This window comes from Xenopus laevis, chromosome 1S (assembly GCF_017654675.1).
Source record: "Xenopus laevis strain J_2021 chromosome 1S, Xenopus_laevis_v10.1, whole genome shotgun sequence".
NCBI lineage: Eukaryota > Metazoa > Chordata > Amphibia > Anura > Pipidae > Xenopus > Xenopus laevis.
This window is the reverse complement of record NC_054372.1, coordinates 177,488,633-177,512,394: the sequence shown is the minus strand read 5'-3', so window position 1 is coordinate 177,512,394 and position 23,762 is coordinate 177,488,633. Positions and strand designations below refer to the sequence as shown.

The 23,762-nt window shown below is 39.0% G+C and overlaps 1 protein-coding gene across 1 annotated transcript in view; it reads left to right on the top strand.

The window, feature by feature from the left end:
* Window positions 1–2,487: 2,487 nt before the first annotated feature.
* Window positions 2,488–23,762, top strand: part of ipo11.S (importin 11 S homeolog) — a gene marked incomplete at its 5' end in the record, with an annotated part of 127,265 nt that continues 105,990 nt past the window's right edge. The window contains 4 exon segments of the mRNA NM_001091254.1: window positions 2,488–2,514; window positions 2,699–3,155; window positions 8,337–8,483; window positions 12,398–12,498. Coding sequence (NP_001084723.1) covers window positions 8,346–8,483; window positions 12,398–12,498 — 239 coding nt within the window.

Genomic DNA, 23,762 nt, shown 5'->3' with positions numbered 1-23,762 from the left:
TATTGCACCAGCCTAAAGCTTCTCAATAGCAGCAATGATCCAAACTTGTCACAGGGGGTCACCATCTTGGAAAGTGTCACATGCTCAGCGGCCAATTAAAAGTTGCTTATAAGAGGACATTGTATCAAGCCAAGGTTTAACTGGGTGGGTGATTCAAGTGGCTGTCAAATCTCCCACCCACTGAATCTTTGGCTAGCAGGCAGCATGCCACCCTCAAGCCTTTGTGGCCTGCTCAGAAAATATAAAAGTTTGTTTTTGAAATACATTCAAGGACAAATAAATCCCAGAATGTGTGTGGCGTTTTCACCTTTAAAAAATATATATATTTATTGGATTTTTCACAATCTGGATACTTTGCAAGCCTTTATACCTATATGAATGTGACCTAAAACATCATCTGATTTTCAAACAAGTACTAAAAGTAGATGAAGGAAACCTGGTTAAACAAATGAAACCCAATTTATTATATTTGGTAATGGATTTATTGAAAAAAAAATATGACCTAATAAAACTGTGTGTAACAAAGTAAGTGAATCCTTGGGATTATCATAAAATGTGAAGGTAAAATCAGTGTCTGGTGTTTTCAATCAATGGGATGACAATCAGGTGTGAGCGAGAGACGCTGTTTACTAAAAGGACCAGTAACATCAAAAAATGTAAAAAATTTGTTACTATACAATGAAAAAAGACACCAAGACAAATTAAACTTTAAATTAGCAAAGCCTTTATTAAGAAATAACTTACAGAAACTCCACTTCCGCTCCTCTTGAGAAAAGGTGACAGGGCGACCATCCATCCTGCGGTGCTCGATTTCTCCTCCCTGGCTATTCACTGACAGTGTGTGGCTGGGAAGCCCCCAGGGATAGCGCTTCCACAGTCTCCTCGCACTTCTCCTTCTTGGATTCGATGCTGGCTTGCATGGCTATACATAAAGAAAGAATGTGAAGCCCGCTGAGAATAGTAGCACATTGAGCTGCAGAGATAGGGCCACAGAGAGAGCGCCCAGGTACGTGCTTCATGATCCTAGCGGTATGGGAGCGAATCTGTGGTCCCCTAATGCCTTATGCGCATCCCTATCCCCAAAGAAGAGGAGGATTGTGTGGCTGCTCATACTTACTTAACAGTACCGCTCTGTGGGCGCATTTTTCTCCCCTGAGGCCCTGATCCATCCCGGAGAGGAGGGGGAGCGTATAAGGCATCAGGGGACCACAGATTCGCTCCCATACCGCTAGGATCATGTAGCACGTACCTGGGCGCTCTCTCTGTGGCCCTATCTCTGCAGCTCAATGTGCTACTATTCTCAGCGGGCTTCACATTCTTTATGTATAGCCATGCAAGCCAGCACCGAATCCAACAAGGAGAAGAAACGCGAGGAGGCAGGCGAGGCTGTGGGACCACTATCCCGGGGGATTCCCAGCCACATGCTGTCGGTGAATAGCCAGGGAGAAGAAATCGAGCGCCGCAGGTTGGATGGTCGCAGTAAAACTAAAAGCCGAACTTTAACTAAAAAGTCGATCTTTCGTTCAACTGCGCATGCATCTGCCCCGGGAAATTTGAAGAAAGAAGAAGCCGGAAGAGAAGCGCTCTGTGGCTCTCACTGGAATAACCGGGCCAGTGCAGTTTTCTGCTGATAGGAGCACCAGCCCGGGGTTTCAGGTAAGTCAATACAATCACTTGGGGGTGCCTAATATTTGGCGCCCCAAGTGCACCAGGCCTTCCCTTCTCCTTTAAAGGGATTCTGTCTGAAGAGATGAAAAGACCCAAAGTCATGAAAGGAGGTGAAGTTAAAGTCCTGAAGCCACGAGTTCAATTCTACTGAACACCAATGTGTGTTTTGTTTTTTAATCCCCTGGCCACCAATGTATTATTTTAATACTCTATAGGCCCCTGCCACCAATGTTTTTTTTAAAACATATTCTCTAGGGCCCCATTTTTTTTTTTTTACTTGTAAGGGGGACTTGGCACCAATGTCTTTTTTTTTTAAAAAAAAAACTTAAGGGGGGGGCCCCCTGGCACCAATGTTTTGTTTTTTTTTTAACTTGTGGGGGGGGGGGGTTACCTTTTTTAGCGGTGATGTCTGTGTGGTCTTTTAACTGTGGTGTGGAGTGGGTGGGATTTGGGGTGGTCAGGTGCTGTAAGGTGCCTTAGACAGTTACTATTTATTGGGCTGTTTGGGCCTCTGCGTTCATGACATGGCAGGGCCCTTTCCCCCACTTTATACAAATGTAGGTTCCCAATATGAAGAGCTAGCAGAGCTGACATAAGAGGGAATCATTGGGTAGCTTTCCTAGTGTAGCCTTAAAGCTGCCCCTGACGATGGAGTAGCGCACAGCCAATCAGTAACACGCTATTATCAGTGCACAGCTGGTAATGTACTGAAAGCAAACAGCTGATTGGTTACTGCACTGAGGCAAATGCTCTAATACGTCACTCTCAGTAGGTGTGTGCGGAAAATCTGCGCTGTCAGCCTTTGGTTGCCCCCTGAACATCACAAGACCCCAGACAGGAGTATGTTGACTGTGGCCAGGCCCGGACTGGCAATCTGTGGGTTCTGGCAAATGCCAGAGGGGCTGCTATAAGGTCCTATAGAAAATCAGTATTTAGTGGGCTGGTGGGGGCTGTTTGAGCCTCTATGTGGGCTGATTGGGCCTCTGTGTACCTGAAATGCCAGGGCCTATTTTAATTCTCAATCCGGACCTGACTGTGGCCTCTGCCTGTAAAGAGAAGGGGCCATTACACAACCTACCCTGACTCGTGACTTCCTGGCGTCTCCGCGTTTTCTTCTCGGCTCTGACTTTCGACTTTTTCTGTCCCAATTACTAGACCCAAGCGTGGTACTGGCCTAAGGTCGCGGAGCAGTGACGACACGAGCCCAATGTATAACGGGAGTTGTAGTTCCCTGAGGAGAATGCGCTTCTACATTGCCTAGAAACTCTATTGGGGGTGTTTAGTAAAGGACTAGCAGGGCTGACAGTGTAATGTATTTGATGGGGTTGAGGTGCGACTCGCAGTAGTTTCTGGACAACTCCCAGCATCCCCCGACGCTCGGAATGGCAATTCCGCACCAGCCGGGAGCCTGAGGCCACGTGGGATATGACAAGTCTCGCGATACTTCCGGCTTTGGCTGTACATTGAGCGACTAGTGAGGGCTGGAGGTGAGTGTTCAGAGAAGAGTTTGGTCTCCTCAGAGTGTGGGTGTATGAGGCGCTATACTGGCTCCACTGTGTCCTGCTCCTGCTGCGGATTTATAGGCTGTCCGGCCGTGTGAGGGGAGAGTGAGCGGCCGGACTGACTGAGGGGGAGCTGAGCAGCAGGGAGCACATGGGCACCTCGTATAGAGGGAGGGGACAGTGCTATAGTGTGAGAGGGAATGAACTGTAACTCACTGTGTGTCTAGTTGGAGTGGGCTTTGTATTTAGGTATTTGTGAAGGAGCTGTAACTGTGGGGTATTGTGAGTGAGCAGGAAGCCCTGGTGTGAGGGAAGGGCCAGTAGCTGTGAGTGTAGAAAGTAACAACCGCTGTCTCTAATGTCTCCCACTAGTCTGTCTCTTTATTATCAATAACTGGAGCCCAAAAGCTTCTATTTACTGGTCCTGTCACTGCTAAGTCTTCTGCCCCCATGTACTTTGCTCTAATCACTCACTAATCACTCATATCATATCAATGACAATTACTGACCCCCAGCTAGTCTTGGGTTGCCACCTTTTCTGGAGAAAAATACCGGCCTTCCTATATATTTATCTTTCTTCCCTATTAATAACATTGGGATCAACCATCATTTATACCGGCCAGGTGGCAACAACCCTACCAGCTAAACACGTTCCTATTTGATCTTAAAGTGATGTGAAGCCAGTGGCAGATCCTCTGATAAGTCTCACCAATAAATGTGCCTAAGATTTCCTTGAGTTATTAACATTAACCCCAACACCTACATTAGCGGGACGCCAAATCTTTATAAAGTAGGGATGCACCAGAATTCGGTTTGGGATTCGGCCTTTTTCAGCAGGATTCGGATTCGGCCGAATCCTTGTGTCAGGCCAATCCGAATCCTAATTTGCATATGTAAACTAGGGGCAATTAGGGAAATCACTTGACTTTTCGTCACAAAAGAAGAATTTTTTTCCACTTTTTCCTTACCAACCCCTAATTTGCATATGTAAATTAGGGTTTGGATTCGGTTCGTTCGATTCGAAGGTTTTAATCGTTCGATCGAACGATTTTTCCTTCGAACGTTCGATCAAAGGAATGGCGGTAAATACTTTGACTTCGTTATTCGAAGGCGAAGGATTTTACTTTGATGGTTGAATATCGAGGGTTAATTAACCCTCGATATTCGACCCTAAGTAAATGTGCCCCTGTGTGTATATATAATCTGCTTAACTGGGCAAAGTGAGGGAAAAAAACAACACTGAGCAACAAACATGGATATCACTTCATTAATTAAAGAACTAAAGCCTAACTAAAGAAGTAGCTAGAAATGTTGTACATGATGTTTTGTGCTTCTGTACCAGCCCAAGGGAACCAGAGCCCATTAGCAGTAAAGATCTGTGTCTCCAAAGATGCCCCAGTAGCTCCCCATCTTCTTTTCTGCTGATTCACTGCACATGCTCTGTGCTGCTGTCACTTACTGAGCTTAGGGACCCACTCACAATATACAGTACACATAGAATAGAAATGTCACAATATAAGGCTGATTAGTAATTAATACAGATAATTACTACATGGCAGCACAGAAACCAGTGCAATTAACATCAGAATTTAATAATCAGCCCTGTAGCATCAGTTTATATCACAGCTAAACCTCATTTTCTGCTTGATAATTAGTGACGACCCCTAAGTTTAGCTTCTCAACAGCTGCTCAGAGCCCACTGAGTGCAATAGGCTGGTGCAATAATTCAGCATATAAAATATGGCATGTTTAGCCATGTTAATTTTTAGGGTTTAGTTCTCCTTTAAAGTGCTACTGACACTAGAAAAAAAAATCTTAAATCCAAAATATTAATGTACATTAAAGGACATCAACCCAAAAAATAATTTTTTCATAAGAAAAGCTAGTTCGAAGCCACTTGCAATATACAGTCATTGCATTTTTCTATGGTTTTTAAGTTATTTGGATATGTATTGCTTTCTGCTCTGGTGGCTCTGGCTTTTGAAACAATGCAACAAAAACCAACGGATTGACAGACTGTACTAAACAATTGTACTAAACAATGTGGCTTTTACAAAATTTTTTAGTAAGCTAACAAACGGGAGTTAAGCAATTATATTTACAAATAACTTTAAAAGCACTGACATTTTTTTCATAGATTCATATTGGAAAGTTGCTTATTATTGTGTTTTCTTTTATTAGACAAAAAATTTTTCTGGGTTGCCATGTCCTTTAAATTTGCCGGTAGGTCATGTTTTTCACTGCTTTTATACGTTATTTGAAGTTCTTAAACCCTGGGCTGTAGAGTTTTATGGTATCTCCGACTTCCATGTTGATTGGAAGAAGTTAAAGGGATCCTGTCATCGGAAAACATGTTTTTTTTTTAAAAACGCATCAGTTAATAGTGCTACTCCAGCAGAATTCTGCACTGAAATCCATTTCTCAAAAGAGCAAACAGATTTTTTTTATATTCAATTTTGAAATCTGACATATGGCTAGACATTTTATCAATTTCCCAGCTGCCCCTGGTCATGTGACTTGTGCCGGCACTTTAGGAGAGAAATGCTTTCTGGCAGGCTGCTGTTTTTCCTTCTCAATGTAACTGAATGTGTCTCAGTGGGAAATGGGTTTTTACTATTGAGTGCTGTTTTTAGATCTACCAGGCAGCTGTTATCTTGTGTTAGGGAGCTGCTATCTGGTTATCTTCTCGTTGTTCTTTTGTTTGGCTGCTGGGGGGGGAAAGGGAGGGGGTGATATGACTCCAACTTGCAGTACAGCAGTAAAGAGTGATTGAAGTTTATCAGAGCTCAAGTCACATGACTTGGGGCAGCTGGGAAATTTACAAAATGTCTAGCCCCCTGTCAGAATTCAAAATTGAATATAAAAAAATCTGTTTGCTCTTTTGAGAAATGGATTTCAGTGCAGAATTCTGCTCTAGCAGCACTATTAACTAATTCATTTTGGGGAAAAAATTTTTTCCCATGGCAGTATCCCTTGAAGCAAGTTCTCTGTATTTAATGTTTTGGAGCCCCAGACTTCAGTTCAGTTGGCACTTGTGCAGCATTTTATCCCCATTGCCAATGAGGACTAACGCATTCTAAACATCTTTCTCTGACCATTTCTCAGGGTTGTAGATACAGTGCAGTGATTGTAGTTTAAATAACTGGTGAGCAGGGGGAGGCTCTCAAATGAAATCACAGGGACAGGGTGAAGGTAAACAGTGTAAGGGACAAAGTTATGTCATAAGTCTAGTGGAACCCAAACAGAACAGTAACAAGTGTTATTGTAATTACATGTAGTGTCCATTAGGTGTCAGTATAGGAGCACATGTAACATAACATCAACAAAATACTAACAGCAAAGTTCATAACAAAATTAAAGTTTAATGTTTCTGTCTCTGGTGTTTCGTCTTGCAGCTCAGTGATCCAGGAGCATCTGAACTGTTACAATTTGCTACATTAAGTTGATACATTTCTCAGCAGTCTGTGGAATATTAGCAACAATTGTATCAATTCTAACAGCTGCCTTTAATGAAATTCTGCTCAGCAGGAACAAAGATAACAAATGTATCAACTAAATGTATCATTTTAGAACCATTACCAAGTCATGACCCCCCACCCAGAGCTTTTCCATAGTCTTTATTTCTGGTGAACTATCTAAAACCAACTGCACTGTGGTTCATCTTTAATTTAACATTTAGTATGTTATAGAATGGTCAGTTATAAGCAACTTTTCAATTGGTCTTCAGTATTTATTTTTCATTGTTTTTAAATTATTTGCCTTCTTCTTTTTCTGACTCTTTCAAGCTTTCAATTGGGGGTCACTGACCCCATTTAAAAACAAATGCTCTGTAAGGCTACACATTTATTGTTATTGCTACTTTTTTCTATTTCTTTCTATTCAGATCATCTCCAATTCATATTCCAGTCTCTTATTCAAATCAATACATGGCTGCTAAGGTATCTGGGACCCTAGCAACCAGATTGCTAAAATAGCAAACTGGAGAGCTGCTGAATAAAAAAAGCTACATAACTCAAAAACCACAAATAATAAAAAATGAAAACTAATTGCAAATTGTCTCATATTATCGATCTCTGCATCATACTAAAAGTTAAAGGAAAACTATACCCCCCAAACAATGTAGGTCTCTTTTTAAAAATATATTGCATGAAACAGCTCAGATGTAAAATCCTGCTTCATGTAAATAAACCATTTTCATAATAATATACTTTTCTAGTAGTATGTGCCATTGGGTAATCATAAATAGAAAATTGCCATCTTAAAAAATAAGGCCCTGGGATGGCACGATTCACGGTGCACACAAACATACCAAACAAACGATACATGTTAGGTCACATGAGCCAATTAACAGACAGTTTTGTCTTTTGCTTCCACGCTTCTTCCTGTTACAGTTAGAGCTGCAGTATTTCTGGTCAGGTGATCTCTGAGGCAGCACAGAGACCATCACGAAATGGTGACTCAAGGCAAGAGATGTAAAAGGGTGTAAACTATCTGTTGCTTAAGTGTTCATTTTGGGGTATAGTTTTCCTTTAACTCAAAGGTGAACAACTCCTTTAAACTTTATTCAGAGAATGTCAACATTTCAGGTGATAGAAACACATGGCATATGTATATGAGCTGAGCTGTTCAAACAAAGTTTCATTTTTCACCTTATGTATTAGTAAAGCACTGGGAAGTTAATGGAGGAATTGTGTTCCTCCAAAGCTAAGAGAAAACACCAAGGATTGCCTCAAACTGCTTTGTGACAGTTTCTTGGACTTTTGGTGCACTTAAAGCAGAAATTGCCAAACAAAAAGATGTTTATACTGTATAGTATATCCAATATAAGAGGGCCAAGCACACACAAAAGCTTCAAATACTGTAGATGCCGTTTGTTTACTACTTCATCCTGACCGTAGCAGCACCAGTATAAGAAAAAGCATGCACAGAATGCAAGAGGGCACCTTCACTAGTACTACACATATGCCTGAGTGCTCACCCTCACAGTTATTTATTCTGCACTTAAATCCCATGTCAAGTTTCCAGATAGTCGGTCTATATCATTTTAACCATTTCCTGATCATTTATGTTTTGTTTCTGCATATTAAATCACTGCTGTAAATGTATTATGAAATTGTATTTTGTCAGTTTAATTTACTAAAGTTTAGTGTGTCCTTTATATTATAGTACCTGCTCATGGATCTAAATAGTGCCAGCGGCGTGGTGCTACAGGTGTTGACACAGGCAAGCAGCCAAGATTCAGCTGTCTTGAAACCAGCCGAGGAACAGCTCAAACAGTGGGAGACGCAGCCTGGGTTTTATACTGTACTCTTGGTGAGAATTTATTTTGCATGGTCATTGCATTGTGCGGGTAATTATTGTTATTAGTAGGGATGACACAGTGACAATGAGAACATTGAATACCTTGTAAATACTCGGAATACACCGAATCCCTATTTAGACAAATCCAAAATCTTACAGAAAGGATTTAGCTGAATCTTGCAGGAAGGATTTAGCTGAATTCCAAACCGAGTCTGAACCCTAATTTGCATGCGCAAATTAGGGAACGGAAGGGGGAAGAAAGTCTCATAAAGTTGCATTGTTTTAAAGGAACAGTTCAGTGTATTCAGTGTAAAAAATAAAAACTGGCTAAGTAGATAGGCTGTACAAAATAAAAAGATTTTTCTAATATAGTTAGCCAAAAATGTAATGTATACATACATAATAGCCAGAACACTACTTCCTGCTTTTTCAGCTCTCTAACTCTGAGTTTAGTCAGTGACTTTTTTTCAAAACGCATCAGTTAATAGTGCTGCTCCAGCAGAATTCTGCACTGTGATCCATTTTTCAAAAGAGCCAACAGATTTTGTTATATTCAATTTTGAAATCTGACATTGGGCTAGACATATTGTCAATTTCCCAGCTGCCCCCAGTCATGTGACTTGTGCTTTTATAAACTTCAATCACTCTTTACTGCTGTACTGCAAGTTGGAGTGATATCACCCCCTCCCTCCCACCCCCAGCAGCCTAACAACTGCTGGGGGGGGGGGTGACATGGGTTTTTACAATTGAGTGTTGTTCTTAGATCTGCGAGGCAGCTGTTATGTTGTTTTAGGGAGCTGTTATCTGGTTACCTTCCCATTGTTCTTTTGTTTGGCTGGGGCACACACTCCAGCAATTGTGCTAAATCATTCTTTTGGTTTATTTGAGATCTCAAATAAACCACAAGAATGATTTAGCACAATTGCTGGAGTGTGTGATTTTTGTATATACATGCATCCCTACTAAATACATTCAGTGATCTACCAAATAGACAGCCATAGAAAATGGAAGTTTGGGTTGCTTTGCGGTCTACTGAAAAGCACCCTCCGTTCCATGAGCCTTGAGGACACATACTTATTGCTTTTTTTGCTCAAACATAGAAGGAGAATTTCATTGTATTTCAACCAGTTAAAGGGGACCCGTCACCCAAAAAAAACCATTCCAAATCCTATTTTATCACATTAGTCAAGCAAAATGAACTTTAATTACACTATATAAATTATTTGAATCTTGTTTCCTTCAGTCTGGGAACTCATAATTATAACAAGCAGGAAGCAGCCATTTTGTGGGACACTGTTATTAAAGGAAAACTATACCCCCAAAATGAATACTTAAGCAACAGTTTATATCAAATTGAATGACATATTAAAGAATCTTACCAAACTGGAATATATATTTACATAAATATTGCCCTTTTACATCTCTTGCCTTGAACCACCATTTCGTGACTCTATCTGTGCTGCCTCAGAGATCACCTGACCAGAAATACTACAACACTAACTGTAACAGGAAGAAGTGAGGAAGCAAAAGGCATAATAATTGGCTCATGTGACCTTACATGTGGTTTGTATGTGTGCACAGTGAATCTTACGATCTCAGGGGGCGGCCCTTAGTTTTTAAAATGGCAATTTTCTATCTATGATTACCCAATGGCACATACTACTAAAAAAGTATATTATTATGATAATGGTTCATTTACATGAAGCAGGGTTTTACACATGAGGTGTTTTACTCAGTATCTTTTAATAGAGACCTACATTGTTTGGGGGGTATAGTTTTCCTTTAAGGCAAGTCTTGAATCATCTCAGAATCTTGTTTGTGCACCAGAATGGGGGACCTGATGTCCATCCCCATGTCCTGGTTACACAATTAAACGGTAAAGAGAACTGGGGAATGTGGGAGAGCAGTGACATCTAGGAAGTGCTGAATAGAAAGTGAAAGTAATTGTCTGCCCCGCCTCTATGCCACTGGCATAGAGGAGGGGCAGACAATATTTGATTGACAGCTGAGCTGTTTAAATGAGTTTACAACAGCTATGAATGCTGTAATAAAAATTAGAAATTGGATTTCATGTTTAATTTGAAAAGGACTTTTATTGTACAGATTTGTGTGTCTGGGTGACAGGTCCACTTTAATTTGCACCACATATGATGGAGAAAAGGTTTTACTATTAGCATTCTACCTTTATTTAAAAATGACTTCTTCTGTTAGCATATTCTACGTGCCTCAAGATCATAAATAGTTATTGGGCATGACTAGTTTCCATCCAATAAATAATTGAACAGCTGTAGCTGACTTCTTTTTCATATCCAACACATTTGTGTATTTCCTGTAATCATTTGTAAAACAAATGTCTGGATACATAGCTGTGGAAAGCTTTAATAGATCTACTTACTCATATATACAGCTAGCAGGCCCTTCTCCTACAACAGGAAATTTCTCCTCCGGGTCGTAAAGTAAACGGGGACAGCAAAATTAATAGTGGTAATAAATGAAGGCACCCTGAATGTAATATATCCCTGTAGTGCCATGCCTTTGATTGCAGTTGTGTGATCACAGCTTAATGACAAAGTGTGTAGCATGATGTGACTTAGTGGGACGTGGGATCTTGTGTATTATGAACAGGAGGTTATTAGTGTTTGCTATAAAAGCAATGCTTATTTTCAATATGAGCTGTTGCTGCATAGCCTTCAGGGAAGCATCGATCATTTATTATTGCAGTCATAGTAACATAGTAAGTAAGGTTGAAAAAAGACACACGTCCATTAAGTTCAACCTCTTTTTCTTTTTTCTTCTTTATTATATCTGCCTAACTGTTGATCCAGAGGAAGGCAAAAAACCCATCTGAAGCCTCTCCAATTTGCCTCAGAGGGGGAACAAATTCCTTCCTGACTCCAAAATGGCAATCGGACCAGTCCCTGGATCAACTTGGACTATGAGCTATTTCCCATAACCCTGTATTCCCTCACTTGCTAAACACCATCCAACCCCTTCTTAAAGCTATCTAATGTATCAGCCTGTACAACTGATTCAGGGAGAGAATTTCACATCTTCACAGCTCTCACTGTAACAAACCCCTTCCTAATATTTAGGCGGAACCTCTTTTCTTCTAATCGGAATGGGTGACCTAAAGCATAATCTCTCTAATGCTTTATTTACCTACTGGTAAATAAAGCATTAGAGAGATTATTATATGATCCCCTTATATATTTATACATAGTTATCACATCACCCCTTAAGCGCCTCTTCTCCAGCGTGAACATCCCCAATTTGGCCAGTCTTTCCTCATAGCTAAGATTTTCAATACCTTTTATCAACTTAGTTGCCCTTCTCTGTACCCTCTCCCCTCCTGTCAGAGATGACCATATTGGATCATTCATCTGACACCCAACTCCTGAATGAAGACAAAATGAAGAGAAATAGATGCTGAGAGAGGAATAGTAAAGATAAACTTGATTATTTCATAAACGGTTCTGAATTTTTCAATGATTATATTTGAAAAGTTTCTTATTTCAGTATGATGACGCTTATATTAAATTTTCATTTTCACGATAGTTCACCTTTAAGAATGATGGAGTTTAAAGCACAATGTCCACCTCGGAAGTATTGCTTGTTTTATGATTCGAGTGTGGGTAAAACATAAAGCCAAACACAGATGGCATCCTGTCTTCTAATTTTGCTATTTAAAGTAAGATAACGCTATCAGATTAGACTTATAACGCATGAGAAAAACCCTCAATAAATTCCTTGTACATTCTATCATGATAGACAGCAGTATAGCTGGCCCTCTGAAATATAAATACAACTAAATACATACTCTATTCAGACAGAATTGGAAGCCACAGTTTGCAAATTGAATTTTATTGGTTGCATTTGAAACAGGAAATCCTCTTAAATATCATTTTTGTTTCCTTTTTGTTGTGCAGACTATCTTCACAAATCATTCCCTGGATGTGAACGTCAGATGGCTAGCAGTCTTGTATTTTAAGAATGGAATTGACCGCTACTGGAGAAAGGTTGCGCCACAGTAAGTGTTTTCTATAGACTGCATCATAACTCTGAGGTAGTGAAGTCAGAATGGTGCAGCACCAACTCACACCCATTAATAGCCCTTCAATACATATTACAAGAGGGTCACTTCTGTAGTGGCTAGAATTTGATTATTAGATGTATCAGTGATATATGGAGCGCACTCTCTAAATGTATTTAGCAAACTACATTTGTTGTAAATTGAATGACAAAGTATAGAACTCCGTAGTAGTACTTGTGAAAAATCTAAATTTAATATAATCTATATAAAAAAACACCAACTTTGCACTTTCCTTGAGAACGTTGGATTTTTCCCAATAAATTCTGACATCTCGGCATTAGCCTTTGTTTTGATTCTAAATTTGTTCGTCATTTTTAAACAGCACACAGGCAACTGACCTATTTACTAGTGATGCACCGAATCCAGGATTCGGTTCAGGATTCAGCCTTTTTCAGTCGGATTCGAACAGAATCCTAATATGCATATGCAAATTAGAAATGGGAAGGGAAAAAATTTTTTACTTCCTTGTTCTGTGACAAAAAGTCACTAGATTTCCATCCCCACAACTAATTTGCATATGCAAATTTGGTTTGACAGAATCTTTCGCGAAGGATTCGGCCGAATCCAAAATAGTGGATTCAGTGCGTCCCTACTATTTACACACACACACATATATTTACATTTTTTTGGTGTAGATATATTTGTGTTTTATCTAGCCAGCAGGTGTCACTGGTGATTCATGGCTGTGGGGAATTTAAGAATGTTTCAGAATAATCAAGATTCTTAATAAGCAATTTAAATTCTGCGTGATATAAATCTGCCAAGTTATTTTTCAGTATTAAGATGTCCACATCAATTGAATATACTGTATACAACTGTCATCTGTATCTTTTAAAGTGAGCAACTGAATGCCACTTACAGACAATTATTGCAGAGGGGAAGAGACATGCATTCCACTTTAGTTTACTAAAGGAGTGCAAATTATGCAAAATAATCATCAAAATGTGTACCGTACTTTTTTTTTGGTCCACAACACAACATTTCTCCCCAGAATTCAAGGGTAAGTGTGGCATAAATTTGTAACAGATATTGAAATTCCTTTTGGTAAATTGTGTACATATGGGTGCCGTTTCCTGGCCAATGTTGGCACATTAGAGGAACTTGGGCAAACACTCGGTTATATAGAAAAAATATATATATTATGGGATGCGAATCTCTACAGGGCCTGTCCAAAAGGGATAAAGCCCCCAGTTCCAAATGGTATAGACATCAAAAAAAAGAAAAGTTATCTCAAAACTATATTAAAAATATACTCTATATATGAATAAGTACCAGGGGGTAGGAAACGCATAAGGCGGAATACCATGTGGTCTGTATTAGGGATGCACTGAATCCAGGATTTGGTTCAGTATTCGGCCAGAATTCCGTCTTTTTCAGCAGGATTTGGATGCGGCTGAATTCTTCTGCCCGAACCGAATCTGAATCCTAATTTGCATATGTTAATTAGGGACAGGGAGGGAAATTTTGTGACTTTTTGTCACAAAACAAGGAAGTAAAAAATGTTTCCCCTTCCCACCCCTAATTTGCATATGCAAATTAGGGTTCGGATTCGGTTCTCTATTCGGCCGAATCTTTCGCAAAGGATTCGGGGTTCGGCAGAATCCAAAATAGTGGATTCGGTGCATCCCTAGTCTGTATGCCTATTTTTTAACATGATTTTTGCATAAAGAGCATATATTTTTAATATAATATTGTGATTTTGGAGAACTTTTCTTGTTTTTAAACACTCCGTTATGTATGGTTCAGCATCTGGAATAACGTTCCCTCGGCAGCAACGTAGGCAGGAATAACAGACATATTTCCACAAAGCAGTCCAAGTATGTGTATCTTTATAATATCACAAAACTGCAGTGTGTCCAGCTTTATTGTTGAGCTTCAAGCTATATTTATTAAGGCATCCATAGATCCCATTCATTCTACAAAAGCGGAATAAAAGGCTGTAATAAAGCTATGTGGATTCTAGGCGACCCTTTTGTCCCCATTAATTCCTGCTACAATTATTGTTCAAAATGTCATGGCTTTTTCATAACTGCCCTCTTTGATTATTATTCTTCCCCTTTAGAAACCGACTCACTCCCACATCTTTTTCCTGCAGGTACCAATGTTTATAAACCTTGAATCTGCAAGAAGGAATTCAATAGGGAGCAGTTATACCTTATCAATAAATAATATTTTAACGGTTTCCAAGAAGGCAAAACTGGGACACTTATACACTTGGGTGGTTATTTGCACACCAGACTTGCTTCAGGCAGACCTGCTCAGATCTAGAAGAACAGGGCAATATACATATTTGCTAGATACATGACCACAGCTCTCGTTGGGAAGGGAGCACTGAATGATTCACTCTAATGTTTTATTTACTAAGCCTTGTACTAAGAATATCAACATTGTGCAAGTGCTGTTAAAGTAATGTCTATATCGGTTTATCCTGCAGCTTTATAGCTTTTAATGCCTTGGTACATTATGAAAGTCTTGTTCTATAAAGGACAAGGACAGAAAACAAAAAAATTATATAGTCCCAAAAAGTAATACAGGGTGTATGACCTGGATCCGCAGGTTAGTATTAAACAATAACACTATTTACATCACTATTGAAGTAACACTGGCTACATCACACATAGATCATGTAATGCCAATGTACTTCCAGCTAACCAGTTCAGATCAGACAAATTAGGATACGAATTGTATGTGTTTTAGGGACACGGTCCAACACTGCTTCCAGGTATGAGGAAGAGTGCACGGAATTGTTGTGTTGTGTTTTGTTGGCAGCGTGTTCTTTATTAGCAAGTATGTGTAATCCTACTCACTCCTACATGTAATCCCACTCACTCATATGCATAATCCCACTCACTCATATGCATAAACCCACTCACTCATATGCATAATCCCACTCGTGTGTTATGGATTATGTATGAGTGACCAGGATGATGCCGGATTATACATGATTGAGTGGGAGTGAGTGGGATTATGCATGAGTGTCCAGGATTATATATGAGTGAGCGGGATTATGCACGAGTGAGCAGGATTATGCACGAGTGCATGAGTGAGTGGGATCATACATCCTTACTGTTAACCTTCTAACAACCAGAGTGGCAGTAATCTAAAGATTTCAAAGATGCCGTTCACTGATTACATTTTTATGGGGGATTTACATGTCCTTTAAACAATACAAAAACTATAAAATCCACATTAGATGACATGACAACACAGGACCCAGTGCAGTCTGTATATTCTGATTATTAATCAGTCTTGCTGTATCGGCTTCTGGCAGATATTATTTGACTAGTGCTCTTTTGAAAATATATTATGATCCCTAAGCAGCCCAGACCACACTGAGCATGTGCACAAATCATTTGTTTGATTAGGCTTGTGGTGCAATAAATTCATGCTTATGTTTAATATACAAAATACAGCATTTCTAGCCTTATTCTATTCTAGACTTTCCTTGTCCTTTAACCAGTAAATCCATTTTGCTTCTGACTGAAGTAATTTTCTATCAATGTCTCCTATCCTTATGTGCTCCACGGCTGTGAACTTCATTACTGCAGTGTTACCACTGTGTGTCTCATTTCGATGTCGATGGCTACTGATGTGTTTCTTTTGTGCTTCAGATCACCCACATGTTCCAGAATTCTCCATCTAAATTTTCTCTTTGTTTTCCCCACAGAGATTTTTCCACATTCACATCACATGACATAAATCACACCACACCACAGGACAAGGACACCCAGATTCACCGGGGTGGGGCGTCCTAATATATAACTCAATAGATATGTTGTACCCAGGCTTGTCTTCCATTTTGGAAAAAAAATGCAATGACCCCAGGGAAAAAAATGACTGCAGCGCCACTTCACACTTAGGGGGTTATTTATCAAAGTCTGAATTTATCTCTATTTTCTGCTACAAACGACACTCTGGTTTTTTGTGCTTATTTGTTATATTTTCCTGAAAATTGCAAGGGGAAAAACAATTTTCAAGTTTTTTTTCAGATTTTTCATCAGATTTTTCACCCCTGAAAACTCTGATTTTTGCCCGAAAACTTTGGAGTATTGCATGAAACCCAGCACACATCAAAAAATCTTTGACTTCTCCCATTGACTTATATGCAACCGCGACAAGGTCTGAGATGCCGGATTTTCTGATTCAGACTTTTCCATCCTCTGCGTTTAATAAATTCAGATTTTATTAAAAAAAAATCGCAAATTCTTGATTTTTGCATTCGGAGACGTAAATAACCCCCTTAGACTTGTACACAGTAAGGGGCAGATTTATTATGGGTCAAATTGATAATTCAAATTAGAATTTTCCAATTTTTATTTTATGATCAAAAACTCAAATTGTGAATTATCCAAACGCGATTCTCGAGATTTATTAAACCCTGGCCCTCTAAAAATTCAAATTTGACTATTCGCTACCTAAAATCTGCGGAGTTCATGTATAAGTCAATGGGAGAGGTCCAGTGATTTTTATGCGGTTAGTAGCCTTCCTGACATTCGAGTTTATTTCGGATTCCAATTTAGTCTAATTCAATTTGAGTTTCTGGTCGGTAATATTTGTCTGAGTTTTACTTATTCGGTTTTTTTATTAAATAGCCCCCCAGTCAAATTTCGAGTATATTCCAATTTAATAGAATTAAAAAAAAACTCACATGATTTTATTTGAAATTCGACTTTTAATAAATGTGCCTATAAGTATTTACCTTTCGGGTCTGGTCATTTTTACCCCACTTGGCTGGCCCTGGGAAAAATGTGATTGGATTCACTGGGGAGAAGCCTATCATATTGAATCTGTCCCTATGAATCTGGGTTTCCTTGTCCTTGTCCTAAAATACAATTATTGAACAAGCTCTTAGCTCAAGTGACAGTGGTGTGTGTCTGAATTACTGGGGTGGATGTGAATAGTATACCGGCTCCTCTCTGTTTATGACTGCTTCATGTTCAGTTTAATGAGCCGGCAGTGTAACATTTCCGTATGGAATATACCAACACTGAGATATGGATTTGGTTCATATTAGGTTAGTTGTTTCACATTTTGTAATACTTGATTGTCATGCTTGGGTGATCGTTGATTGTCAGAATGGAAATGCAGTTGTCTTGCTTTCTATTGGGCTGGTCACAGTTTTTTTTGTTAGAATGTGAATACAAAAAATATAATTTAGCATAAAATTGTTATTGAATGGCATTTTGATTCTAAAGGGGCCTGAGATTTATCTTTGTCAACTTTATGGGCTTGGACATGTTACTTTATTATTAGTACAGGTGTGGGACCTGCTATCCAGAATGTTCAGGCTTTCTGGATAAAGGGTCTTTCCATAATTTATATATAATTACATCTTAAGTCTACTAGAAAATTATGTAAACATTAAATAAACCCAAAAGACTGGTTTAGTTTCCATTAATTATTAATTACAGTTGTGTTCAGAATAATAGCAGTCGGACATCACTAACCTGATCAATCACTGTTTTTAATAGAAATATTTCTACATGGCAAATAATTTACTAGTAGTTGTAGTAGAGTAATAGAAAACCAACAGACCCAACAGTCATGACATGCAGCTGATTCTGTGTAACTGGATCATTAATTGAGGCTTGTTCCAAATAACCGCAGTGTTCAAAATAATAATAGCTAGCTTGTTCCAAATAATAGCAGTGTGGAGTTCAATTAGTGAGCTCATTCATTCTGTGAAAAAACAGGTGTCAATTACAGCCCTTATTTAATAAGGAGCAAATGTTGTGCTGCTGGTTATAGTGCATTTCTCTTTGAGTAAAATGAGTATCTTGATTAAAATGTTGATTGGAGAGGGGGAAACATAAAGAAGTGCAGAAAATGATAGGCTGCTCAGCTAAAATGATCTCAGATGCTTTAAAATGGACATAGAAGAAAATGGAAAACTTCCATTGGAATGGATAGAAGAATAACCAAAATGGCAAAGCCAATGATCAGTTCCAGGAAGATGAAAGAAGTTGTAATGTTCCCTGTGATACTGTTACAATTAGACCCTGTGTGAAGCCAAGCTATCAGCAAGAAGACCCTGCAAAGTCCCATTGTTGAAAAAAAAAAACGTGCTGAAGAGCTTACATTTTGCAAAAGAACACACTGACTGGCCTAAAGAGAAATGGCCCAACCATTTGTGGACTGATGCAACAAGATTGTTCTTTTTGGGTCTAGGGGCTGCAGACAGTTTGTCAGACGAGTCCCAAACACTGAATTCAAGTCACAGTACAGAGTGAAGCCAGTGGCACAAGCATCATGATATTGGGATGTTTCTCCTATTTGGGCCTATTTATCACATACCAAGGTTCATGGATCAGTTTCAATACATCAAAATACTTGAAGAGGAAATGCCCTTGAAATGGGAATTTCAACAAGGCAACGACCCCAAACACACCAGTAAATGAGCAACATCTTGGTTCCAGACCAACAAGATTGACATTATGGAGTGACCATCCCAATCCCCCGGACCTTAATCCAATAGAAAACTTGTGGGATGAAATCAAAAATGCTGTTTCTGAAGCAAAAACAAGAAATGCAGAAGAATTGTGTAATGTAACAGGTTCCAGAAGTTGGTGGACTCCATGTAACACAGATGTGCAGCAGTTCTCACAAACACTGTTTATACAACTAAATATTAGTTCAGTGATTGAAAGAAAAGCAAAATCTTGAAACATGTTTCAGTTTATACAGTGAATGTTTGAGTTTGTAAAGAAGAATGCAGACACTGCTTTTTTTGGAACAGCCTAATATTCCCTTTTCTTCACTTTCTGTAAAGGAATAACACAAATTTGATTTGGAATAGAGTGTGCTCCCAATTCATTTGCGTGTATGGAAATAAAAAACTGTTATAAGGATTTTTACCTTTATTCACTTTTTTAAACACACTGGTATTATTCTGAACAAAACTGGTGTATATCTTAGTTTGGATCGTGTACAAGATATTGTTTTATTATTACAGGGAAAAAGGAAAATATTTTTTAAAATTTAAATAAAATGGAATTTGATTGACAGCCTTTAGAGCTATCTGGATAATGGGTTTCTGGATAATTGATCTCATACGTGTAGCACTTTATATGAATCATAGTGAAGGTGAAGTGCAATGAATATCCATGCATAGTACAAGTATGGGACCTGTTATCCAGAATGCTCGGCACCCGGATAACGGATCTTTCTGTAATTTGTATCTTCATACCATAAGTCTACTAGAAAATCAAGTGAACATTAAATAAACTCAATATGCTGGTTCTGCTCCTGACAAGGATTACTTATATCTTAGTTTGGATCAAATACAAGGTACTGTTTTATTATTACAGAGAAAAAGGTAATTTGGATAAAATGGAGTCTATGAGAGATGGCCTTTCCGTAATTCTGAGCATTCTGGATGACTGATTTCCGTATAATATAAAAAAACGAAAAATAATAAATTTACTTTTTTAGATGTTTGTTGCAATAATCATAGTACAAGAGATGTCTGTTCATTTTCAGTGGAAATGCTTATTTTGAATATCCTTAATTCTCGCTAATTGTGACCTCTAGATAAATGTGATTGTTACTTAAAGTTAAACTATCCCTTTTAAACTATACAGCCTGCAGCCAGAGGCACAGCTATAAGACTATGGGCACAGGCTGAAGGCTTCAGCTGTTGTCAGCCTGCGTATTTTCATAGGCTGAGAGAAGCAAATCTGCTCCATTCCCCTGCTCCATTGATTTGAAACTGATCAGCCAGTGTGCATTCACACACACAGCGGAGCATAAGCTGAGGTCAGCCAAAAAACGTGAGAGGAGATGTCTCCGGGACAACCTCAGCTTCAGCTCTGTTGAGTGTATGCACACACAGGGTGATCAGATTCAAATCAATGGAGCACGGACACTGAGCAGTTCTGCTTCTCTCAGCCTGCAAAAATATGCAGGCTGCAATAGCCAGAGCCTTCAGTCTGTGTGTCCATAACCTAAGTATCCCTAGAAAATAAGTACAGCAAACTGATTAATAGCAGATATTCAATTTTGTTTATGTCCAAATCGACTGACTTCGACCCACCACTTATTTGGTCAAATCAGATGAATATCTATCTGCTTGTATGGCAAGCATAAAGTGAGTCACTGGGCTGCTGTTTTAGTTCCCTGTGATCTGTGTTTTTCTTTCTCTTTTTAAAGGGATTCTGTCACGTGAAAACATTATTCTACTTCAAAATGCATCAGTTCATAGCACTGCTCTACCAAAATCTTTTTTTCAAAACAGATTTTTAAATTTTACATTTGATATGGGTCACAACATGTTGCTAGTTCCCAGGTGCCCTAAGCCATGTGATTTGTGCTCTGATAGACTTTAGTCATTCTTTACTGCTGCACTGAAAATTGGAGTGATTATCCCCCCCCCCGGCAGGCATTAAGCAGAACAATGGGAAGGTAAACAAATAACAGCTCTTTTTAAAGGGATTCTATCCCAGCTAAACATTTTTCTTCTTCAAAATGCATCACTTCACAGCACTGCGCCACCAAAATCCTTTTTTCAAAACAGATTTTTAAATTTTACATTTGATATGGGTCACAACATGTTGCTAGTGATGCCCTAAGCCATGTGATTTGTGCTCTGATAGACTTCAGTTATTCTTTAGGGTAAGGGCACACTGGGCGATTCAGGGAGATTTAGTTGCCTGGCAACTAATCGCCTCGACTTTGCGGCGACCAATCTCCCTGAACGCCTTCCCTCACTCTGCGCTGGCTAAAATGAAAAATCGCCAGCGCTAATCACACGCGGCAATTCGTTTTCCGAAGTCGCCCGAAGTCTTGGAGTGATTTCCCCCCCCCCCCCGCAGCCAGTCAGCAGAACAATGGTAAGGTAAACAAATAACAGCTCCCTGATAAGACCCATCATGACTCCTCCTATTTCAATTTGAAAGCAGTTCCACTGATGGCTCTTTCTGAAAGCACAATGACCTGAGATGGCTGCCTACACTAGAGTCCTGTGTGGGTCCATTTTTTGAAACCCGTATCCGATCCGTACCTGCAACCCGCAGTTTGACCACATGTTCCCAGACCCAGAATAGGCCAACTAACCTTCCGACCCGGGGGACACACAAAACCGGAAGTGATGTCACTTGGGTGCCGAATCTTCCCAAAAAATGCCCGCACCTTTGTTGGGTACCCAGCCGGGTTACCTGCCAATTGCCAAGGAATCAGGGATGTTTTTCCCTGAAACCCGACCACTTTGCGGGTATTCCGCGGGTACCCGACCCGATACAGGACTCTAGCCTACACACCAGTCTTACAGCTAAGGTTAAATACATTTGTTGGTTCAAGAATAAAATTTTAAATGGTAGCATGAATTAATTAATTGTAAACAGTGTAATTTAGAAATAGAAAGGTACATCATTATAATCATGACAGAATCACTTTAAACAAACAAATGAGCTAAATCATTTGCATGTAGGACCTCCTTGTTGGTGGCCTGATAAACCACATATTGTATATCCTATAGCCGAATGAATTGTCACTCAACGTGGGGGGGGGGTGGCTTTGATTGTCGAAACAGCCACCATCTGTGAAATAGCCCTGAGGTGCTTTCTTCCGCAAATAAAATATGTTGTGGAGGCTGTATAAATAATTCAGAATTTATCGGTCACAAGTGATAAATAACCATGTAATGATTATAATGTATTACAGGTATAGGATCCCTTATCCGGAAACCCGATATCCAGAAAGCTCCGAATTACGGAAGAGCTGTCTCCCATAGACTCCATGTTATCCAAATAATCCAAATTTTTTAAAATGATTTCCTTTTTCTCTGTAATAATAAAGCAGTACCTTGTACTTGATCCAAACTAAGATATAATTAATCCTTATTGAAAGCAACACCAGTCTATTGGGTTTATTTAATGTATAAATGAATTTCTAGTAGATTTAAGGCATGAAGACCCAAAAAAGATCCGTTATCCGGAAAACCCCAGGTCCCGAACATTCTGGATAACAGGTCCCCTACCTGTATAATGTATCAAAGTGTAGCAGGAAAGTAACAAAAGAAACTGACTCTAACTTGTTTGCTTATTGCTAAGGTGTACATATTTTATATTCCTCCAGAAATGTGCTCACATTATTATGCATAAAATATGTTAATTACTGTTCACTGTTGTGTAAAAACTTCAAATTCTCCTCTTTTGACCTCTCCTTTGGCTCATATATCTCTTCCTCACTGTCTGTATATACTTCTTCCTTGTATGTTCCAGCGTTGTTTGTAGCTCATACATTACACAACCACCCACACACACACTTACACTCTCTCCATCTTGTACCATTAGCAACTCAGTGCTTATTACTTATAGGGGTTGTTCACCTTTGAGTTCACTTTTAGTACAACATAGATAGTGATGCAAAATAATTTGCAAATTTGTTTTCAATTTTTATTGTATATGATTTTTGAGTTATTTAGCTTTTTATTCAGCGGCTCTCCAGTTTGCAATTTCAGCAATCTGGTTGATGTGGTCCAAATTACCCCAGCAACCATGCACTGATTTGAAAATGTGATTGGAATATGGATTAAAACGATGAGTAATAAAAATAGCACTAACTACATTGTGTAGCCTTACAGAGCATCTGTTTTTAGATGGGGTTAGTGACCACCTATTGGAAAGTCTGAGTTTAAATTAATGAGCAATACCATGTGTGAGTGATAATATATCATTTTACCTACCCACTCTTCTGTTAACTTCCCCTAAGACTTGAAGGTGCATTCACACCGCCCCCCACTGCATTAGGCCATGTCTGATTCAGCCCATAGACACCCGACCCTCCCACACCCTACCTGCCTGTGGAAGGAGATTCAGCCTGCACTGGATATTGGTAATCTTTTATTGCAAAATCAAGTGAGATTTATTGTAGCAGAAACTCATGTTTTTTAAAGGCTTTGTGTCCAGTTGAAACGTCAGTTTCTGCTTTAATAAATCTCACTTGATTTTGTACTCAAAAGTCCTGTGAGTGTGAAATCTCTTCTGTTCCTTTAACTATGTTCTGCTAATAACTGCACCTAGGCATACTTCAGATTTCTGACATGAGTGTCTGCATCCTACGACTGGCTATATGGCAATATATATATATATATATATATATATATATATATATATATATATATATATATATATATATATATATATATATATATATATATATATATATATATATATATAGCCATATAGCCATCTTGTTGTAGTGAC